This window comes from Electrona antarctica, assembly GCF_951216825.1.
Source record: "Electrona antarctica genome assembly, chromosome: 17".
NCBI classification, from domain to species: Eukaryota; Metazoa; Chordata; class Actinopteri; order Myctophiformes; family Myctophidae; genus Electrona; species Electrona antarctica.
In genome coordinates this window covers 18,697,645-18,706,735 of record NC_136798.1, presented here as the reverse complement: position 1 = coordinate 18,706,735, position 9,091 = coordinate 18,697,645, and the positions used below count along the sequence as shown (strand labels likewise).

Below are 9,091 nucleotides of genomic sequence, written 5' to 3'. Positions count from 1 at the left end.
CGGTTGACACCTGTGTTCAATTACTGTTGATTGTATCTCATACCCATGCATAAATACCACACTTCCTGTTATCTTGTCACAAACGCTGAGGAAGGCCATACAGGCCGAAACGCGTCCGTTTTTCAGTCTCAGAGGTAAATAAAATCATGTAAAAGGACATATAATGAGTGCTGGCATTCTTCATCTCTACTTATATCTTCGAGCCTTGCACCTATAAGGATTTTGTTTGAACCTGGAGTGCTGCGGGTTGTCTGCTACGGCAGTACTATTTTCTCAAAGTGGATGTCCTTAAAATTATATAGTTTGAGAATCACTGTCATAGAGGATGATCTTGAGAGTTTAACACACTATAGTTTTCATTCATTACCTGCAAACAGCAACTGGTCTTTCTTAACAGAAATGACAGTTAGTTATGTGGTTGAAGGCTTACACTGTAAAATGCTATAACGGTCAATTTGACCCAAGGTAGTATGGTGTAATTTACACTCCCAGAGTTGAATTGACATTCAGGATTTTACAAAACACCTGTTCAGGCTTTTGTCATAATTGATAAACTTGGACGCTACGCCTTGTTACTCGCTGTAGAGCTTATGGCAGTCAATACTATTACGCTATCAATAAATCCATCAATGCAGATGGCATGGTTGTTTGATAGTTATCTGTGTGTGTGTGTGTGTGTGTGTGTGTGTGTGTGTGTGTGTGTGTGTGTGTGTGTGTGTGTGTGTGTGTGTGTGTGTGTGTGTGTGTGTGTGTGTGTGCGTGCGTGTGTGCGTGTGTGCGTATACGACTATACGTACTAGGCCTACAGTAAGTGTGACAGATGGGGGCAGTTGAGTGGGCCATGTCATTGATTTGACCTTGAGGTGCAGTGGCACAAACAAAGGATTCAATTATTACACAATACTATGGAGTGCTTTAATGCCGTTTAAAAATAGAAACCCTTATTATTATAATCAGGGGGGAAATCATAAGTAGGCCTATTAATAGAATGACGAATTCCACAATGAAAATTAATTACACTGACTTAAATAATAGCATGCGATAGGGAATCATTATGATTTTCATTTTAAACATGTATTATCATTTTCTCAAGTCTTATTAACCAGCGAAGTTTGCACTATACATTTAATACAGCATAGAATATTGTGTATATGTAAAATGTTTCTCATGCCAGTAGCCTATAGCCTATCTATAGAGAGCATTGGCTAGCACTGCGAGTCATATCTCAGTCCCACGATTCTTAAGCGTTCAATCCGTCTCTCTAAACAGCAGGAGAAACCGTGACTCTTACAATTGGCCCCGGGACATGCAGGGGACACGACACGGGGACATGGGGGGGGCAGATTGTCACAGACATTAACAAGAGTGTTCACCTTTTTACAATCACAGGCCCCGTTTAGCTCAAGCGCTCCCCGGGGGCTATTAGATATTTTTCAGACGAATTATATATCAGAGGAGGAGATGAAAAGCCCCCAGTGAGAGCGAAGAACAGCTGTGGGATAAGACGAGGGAATAGTGGTTATTTGTTTGTTTGTTTGATCATGTGCAAAAGGGTAATTAGCTACCTCTGATTACAGCGGCATGTTTGGCAGGCTAATGAAGGGCATTTTATTTATTATGAAAATAACATTACAATTAAAATGTACAACATTCAGTGGATTGTTCTCTGTCAGTGTGAATATTTGTCCATATAGTGTATTCTTGTCATAAAAGGAACTTGAAAAGGCAAAGAAAGACTGGAAGTCTAGTCTCATATTGATTTAGACGCATGTCTAACAAGCCCATTGGCTTTTGTTCACAGCACACTCACATCACACTCCCACACACTGTCCCAGTGAAGTGTGTAACCATATAGTGCTGGTGTAACAACCTGTCGGTTGTTATCAATCCTGTGATCAAAACACGATTCAGGAGGATCCCTTTTATACTGTATGAAAAAGAAGGGTGTGCTGCTGTGCATCAAGCTATAGCTTGATATGATGAATGCAATTCATCTTTGAGCTGTTTGAGATGTGGACACACAACACAGCACAGCACAGCACAGTGAAAAGAGCACTTTACAATTAGCTTGCTTGATAATCACATCCAGCCGGTAATCCCCCCAAACTGCATGCAACCTGCCTGCTGGACGGAAAGTGGGAGGATGATGGAAAGAATCTGGAGGATGGAGAGAATCTGAGGATGGAGAGAATTAGGGAGGATGGAAAGGGGGAGGGGAGGGAGTAAGTGTGCAGAAGAATGAGTATACGCCACCTAAGGAGCAATATCCCATATAACCACTATTAACTATTAATAGAAATACATAATTATGAATTAGTAGACCCAACCGAAAACTTCCAATGTATGAAAGTATAAACAGAATCAATTAGAGGCTTTTTACCACTGCGAGAGAGAGATATGGGGGGGAGAGAGAGAGAGAAGAGAGAGAGAGAGAGAGAGAGAGAGAGAGAGAGAGAGAGAGAGAGACTTTTATTAATCTCCTTGACAGATTTAACCGTGACAGATTGTTTTTATAAAAGGCATGCAGGCCTGTGCCAAAACCGTTACTTGTATTCATTTATTTTTGCTTGTTCAGTAGTTTTCCAACTAAACACACACACACACACACACACACACACACACACACACACACACACACACACACACAGCTATAAGGTCTATTTCATATTTAGTCTAGATATATTTAATGATGAGCCGGGTGTGTATTACACAGAAGGATTTGTCAAACTAAATGCTCCATAGAGCTCCAGGCTCCGACTGCACGGATGTTGTTGTGCAATTAGGAATACATTACAGACTTGGCACAACAAGCCAAGGCTGCTTTGACTCTCCTCCTTTGCAAATATTACATGCGTTCACACCTCTGCTCTGGCTGTCATATTTTCTCCAATGCCATTGGCTGTTGAGATTCCATTCCACTTAAACCTCTCTCTCTCTCTCTCTCTCTGCATATTGAGCATCATGACTAATAATATTCACGTCCTCTGAAAGGGACGTGTGACTGTGACCTACTGCATATCTATCCCGAAGGAAACAGATCAAGTGAGGATATCTGACTCGATCCTATAGGTGACTGATAGAAAAAGGACATTTCAAAGGCAAGTAACGACTCCAAATTACTTTCAGCATTATTGTCATTACGAACTAATTCTCTTGGGTAGATATATCATGTCTCAATATACAGACTGAATGCTATTGATGCTGCCTGCCGAGACTTTGTGACCGAAATACCACAGCATAATTGGGCGTGCTTAAAGACGACCCCCCCCCCCCCACACACACACACACCCCCACCTTCCCCCGTTGTCACTTGTCTCTGCAAACGGATATCAGGCCCCAACATAGAAAAGCAGCCTACAGTATATGTGAGGAGGTGTACGTATTTATTTACTAATCCAGACCCTAATTTATATACTCTATAATGCAGGACAGAGTATAGCTTTAACCTAATGTGGTGTCTTACTGGTATTTGGTTGGGCTGATAGCCATATGACAAATTGAGAAAAACAGATACAGGTACATTTATTGAAGTAAATAAAATTATGATTTAGTTAGATAGCATCAGCAAGAAACAAAACCTAAAACAACACCAATAATAATAATAATATTATAACGAGAATAATAATAATATTAATAAAATGATCAGTGATTAACCTTTGCTTTCAATTGTAAATATTAGCCTACTTATTACATGATAAAAATGTAAGTCATTCAATTCAAACTATATACACTGCTTTAACCTTCCCTCATAATAACACATAATTAGGCCTTTAATAATAATAATAAATATGATGATGATAATAACCTCACTGCAAACTTATAGATGCCAGTTTGGGAAAGTGAGTATAGTGGAGTGAGTAGTGCAGGGTGTGTGTGTGTGTGTGTGTGTGTGTGTGTGTGTGTGTGTGTGTGTGTGTGTGTGTGTGTGTGTGTGTGTGTGTGTGTGTGTGTGTGTGCGCGTGCGTGCATGCGTGTGTGTGTGTGTGTGTGTGTGTGGGGGGGGGGGGGTTATTGGGAGGGAGGGGGGGGGGGGGGGTCTGTCTGGCAGTCAGCTGGTCCCATAAACACAATGACAGCCTTTGTTTTATTTTCGTGACGCAGAAAATTAATCTGGGCCCCGAATGCTGCGAGGAGCGCGTCCTGTAATCACACACAGCGCGTGCCGTCCGGATTATCTCGTTATAATTTCTTACACAAGAAGAAACTTGTAGCCAATAATTAATTAATCGTTGTTGGTCAGGGAGGGTAATTATTATTATCATTATTATTATTGAACGGATATCTGTGTGTGGGGTTGGTGGTGGTGGTGGTGGGGGGGGGGGGGGGTAGATGGGGTGACAGATTGAGAAGAATAGCATAGTGTCCGTTATTGGCTGTATAAAAACGTTATAGAGGTGTACAGCTGTAGAAAAGACAGTTTAGACCAGTTTCCCAAACAGTGGGTCGGGACCCATTTGTGGGTCGCGGGCACATTTCTATGGGTCACAATGTTTTTTAATTGTTATTATTAGGCCTATTTCAAAACATTTTCAAAAAACATTCCCAAAAAAGCTAGACTTTTCATGAATTAATGACACAATCTAATGATTTGTTTCAGTAGCATATAAATGTCATGAAGAAATGAAAGAAAAATCTAAGAAATTATAAATTAGAACAAATATTTAGTAGTGCATGGACACTACCGATCTACAAGCTATGTCTGCTATTTTCACTAGTCTGGGTCCCGGACGAATATCTAATTCTAATTTCTGTTTTGGAATAAGTTGGGAACCACTGGTTTTAGACACAGCTAATTATAAGGACCCCCCGCCGGCTCCAACTGCAATATATTCCACAGGTATAGGAGAGAGAAAAATAAAGTCTTATGCCTTATAACATATTATTTACAACATATTATTTAGGGTCAGCCCTATTATTATGGGGCAATAATTCTGACAGTTTAATAGGCAGTATAGGCCTATACTAGAATATATATATATATATATATATATATATATATATATATATATATATATATATATATATATATATATATATATTAAACTGTCAGAAGGTTGGGAAATTTCACCATTTCAATGGGAATTCCTGTTAAGAACATACCCATGTCCTAAATGTGTGTAGCACAGTAAGTGTTTGTTCAGACGTTCATCATCTTTGCAATTTGAACTGCTGGGGAGAGAGAGAGAGAGAGAGAGAGAGAGAGAGAGAGAGAGAGAGAGAGAGAGAGAGAGAGAGAGAGAGGGAGAATCCAGGTGATCGCTTCTGTTTGTTTAAATTAAGATTAGCCTAAGCGTTTTCTAATAAACACTTTTCGAGTGTCTGCGCCACTTAAATCTAATTACCGGGCGGGGGCAATTCATTAGTGGAAATCACCCTGGCTGACAGACACTACACTAGCCTAAATGGCCTATCAATAACGAATAGGTAAACACACACACCTTCTGGGGGAATGGATTCCTCGAGGTTTCCCTCTCTCATTATTCCATTTGCTAAATGCGTCGTTCGCGAATTTAACTCTGTTACATTTGAATGTGCAAGAGTTTTTGTTTTATTTAGCCCGCCATGCAACAAAAGCGCGCAATAGAAAATGAAGATGGCGCTCGTTGTATTTGAATGAGCTCTGAGTTGGCAGTCTTGCGTCTTTTGTGTGTCCGTGTTCCCCCTAAAGGTTCTTTTGTTATCAGCATTACTTATCGGTCAACAGTGGCCTTTGTCTCTGCAAATGGACCCCCAATCAGCTGTCTATTTAGTTACTCTTAAACCTGTGGGTATATGCTAATTGGGGTGCCTGCGTGCGTGCGTGCGTGCGTGTGTGTGTGTGTGTGTGTGTGGAGGGGGGGGGGGACGATGAGTGTGCGCATTTTAACGACAATGTTTTGTTTTCGTTGGGGAGTGTTTGTGTGTGTGTGTGTGTGTGTGTGTGTGTGTGTGTGTGTGTGTGTGTGTGTGTGTGTGTGTGTGTGTGTGTGTGTGTGTGTGTGCATGCGCGCGCGCGCGCGAGAGAGAGAGAGAGAGAGAGAGAGAGAGAGAGAGAGAGGCGGGTGGGGGTGGGTGTGTGTGTGTGTGGGGGGGGGGCGTAAACGTTTGTCAGACAGACAGAGCCTCAAGGCCAGCTGGGGGTCTCCGCTCCTCTTTAAGAGCCGTGCGTAAAGAGTGCACGCAGTCAGCAACAACAAACCCACCGGGGACTATACTCATCTCAACACATATCCCTCCTCTGCTCTGTTCTGACTGGCTGTCTGTGTCCTCAGGTCTGCTCTGGGCAAATACAAGAGAGAGAGCTAGAGAGAGCTAGTAGAGAGAGACATATACGACAGGATTGGGGGTTTTTTAAGAAGAGGATTTCTTATAATTTTCTTTTGGTTTATAGTTAATTGTCGCTCATCGAATACGGACGCTACCATGATGTCGTATCTGAAACAATCTCCGTACAGCGTCAACGGTCTGAGTCTGTCTACCGGCATGGACCTGCTGCATCCCTCCGTCGGATATCCATGTAAGTAAGCTGCTTCAAACATATAGACCGAGAACTATTGGCAATGTAAACTTATAGTTTTTGTAAGCTTAGGTTTTTTTTACTATTATGTTTGTATTCGTTAAACTTGGTTAAAGGTATTGTGATTTATTTTGATCAGCTATTGGAATTTACGAAACGTTAATGTGTAACATTCATGTCTAAATAAGCCTTTTCTATTTCTGCGTACACAAAACAGGCTGTTATATTTCATTTACATAACAGACTGACTCTTTCTGGTTAATATAATAGTCTATTTGTTGAGCTAATTATAATGTTTCGTAGTCGTCTATCCATTTGTAGATCAATCCAACAAACCTTGTGGCCAAAAGTAGGCATATATAATTTAATTTAAAAGGGCCGTGGGCGGTATAGGTTATTTTACACCTTACATTTGAAATAAGTTGGCCAAAGTTATAAAGAAATAAATTAAGAACGAAATTTAGAGAGAAATAAATAAAGTGGGTAGGCTACACGGTACAGTATTGGACGGTTGAATGATACGGTCTATAATATTAATGTTTTTTTCCCCTGAATTCATGCAGCGACTCCTCGGAAACAGAGGCGAGAGCGCACGACGTTCACGCGGGGACAGCTCGACATCTTGGAGAACCTGTTCTCCAAGACGCGCTACCCTGACATCTTCATGAGAGAGGAAGTGGCCTTGAAGATCAACCTCCCTGAGTCCAGAGTTCAGGTGGGTGTCTCATCAATCATCTGGCTGCGCGGACACACACACACACACACACACACACACACACACACACACACACACACACACACACACACACACACACACACACACACACACACACACACACACACACACACACACACACACACACACACACACACACACACACACACACACACACACACACACACACACACACACACACACACACACACACACAAAGCTACTACTGTTGTCTGTTGTGTGCATGTGTCATTCATTCTCGATTCTTAATTATATGGCTAAGACTCTCAGACATGAGAGACTGAGGGGTGACAGACGACCTAACTATATCCTCTCGACGAATAAGACAAAACATCACATCCTAATAATTTAGATAATAATAATAAAAGTAGCTAATATTTCTGATTTATTGTACGTGTTATTTATCTATACGACAGTTAAATAATGATTTCTCTCCTCCTTTCAGGTGTGGTTCAAGAACAGGAGGGCCAAGTGTCGCCAGCAGGCCCAGCAGGCCCAGAGCGGCGCGCCGCAGAACAAGACCAGCGCCCCGAGGCCGGTGAAGAAGAAAGCCTCTCCCATCGGAGGAGAGGCGAGCTCCGAGAGCGGCGCCAGCGGCCAGTTCACGCCGCCGTTGAGCACCTCCTTGCCGCCTGTTAGCAGCACCGCCAGCGCGGCGGCCCCGTCATCCATCTGGAGCCCCGCGTCCATCTCCCCGCTGTCGGATCCGCTGTCTACCACCTCTTCCTCGTCGTGCATGCAGCGCTCCTACCCCATGACCTACACCCAGGCGTCAGGTTACAACCACCAGGGATACTCGGCCTCCTCGGGCTCCTACTTCGGAGGGATGGACTGCGGCTCGTACCTTTCCCCGATGCATCATCATCAGCTCTCCGGCTCCGCGATGAGCCCCATGGGGAGCACCGGGGTCTCCGGCCACCTCAACCCGGCGTCCTCGCTCTCCGCGTCGGCCTACGGAGCGGCGGGACTGGGCTTCAGTGGCGCGGCGGACTGTCTGGACTATAAGGACCAAACCGCAGCCTCTTGGAAACTCAACTTCAACGCGGACTGTTTGGATTATAAGGACCAGGCCACGTCGTGGAAATTTCAGGTGTTGTGATCTTGCAGCCTATAACTCAAGACTATCCCTCACTATACGTTGGGTGCTGTTTCGTAAAAAATAAATACAACGAGTTCTGTTTTGGGGGTTTTACGACTAAATCCCCAAATAGGTCTACCTCTTCCTCGGGCAGAGACAGTTGTTTCACCTGTTGGGTTAACTTATTGAACATTCAGAGTGAACTCTCCTGAACTTTGATCACATGGAGCAAATCGTTTAGCCAGGAAGAAAATGACCAAGAAAGAGAGCTATAGCCAGCTTCAGCAAAGTGGAATGTCTGTAAGCTCCTTATTATGCCATATGATCCATTGTACAGCGGTGTCCGCGGCACCGAAAATAGCCGATCTACAAACTCACATGTGTTTCAGATGCGAGTGTATTTTGGGCGCGCGACACCATTGTACGACGACATTCTATAAATTAGGCATCAGAAATACCCTCTCTTCTTGTCTTTTTCACTTTTTGACTGGCGAGTGAATGGGCCCTTAATTGGGCCCTTTGATCAAAGGGGGGGGGGGGGCGTGTGTCTGTGTGTGTGTGTGTGTGTGTGTGTGTGTGTGTGTGTGTGTGTGTGTGTGTGTGTGTGTGTGTGTGTACGCGTGCGTGCGTGCGCGCGAGCGAGAGAGAGAGAGAGCACCTCTGACGTGAACCCAGATGCACTATTTAATTTATGAAAACAATGTTTATAAGACGCTAGTTGTAGCCTATAAGAGACAATCAGTCCGTATGCCTGTGCGCATAATTATGTCCCATAAATGTG

At 43.2% G+C, this 9,091-nt stretch overlaps 1 protein-coding gene across 1 annotated transcript; it reads left to right on the top strand.

The window, feature by feature from the left end:
- Window positions 1-6,402: 6,402 nt before the first annotated feature.
- LOC306940684 (homeobox protein OTX2-like) lies at window positions 6,403-8,833 on the top strand (the record flags this gene model as incomplete). Its single annotated transcript, XM_079525798.1, has 3 exons — window positions 6,403-6,496; window positions 7,060-7,211; window positions 7,678-8,833. 3 exons carry the CDS (start codon window positions 6,403-6,405, stop codon window positions 8,329-8,331), a joined length of 900 nt encoding a protein of 299 aa, XP_079381924.1. The 3' UTR covers window positions 8,332-8,833.
- Window positions 8,834-9,091: the final 258 nt, after the last annotated feature.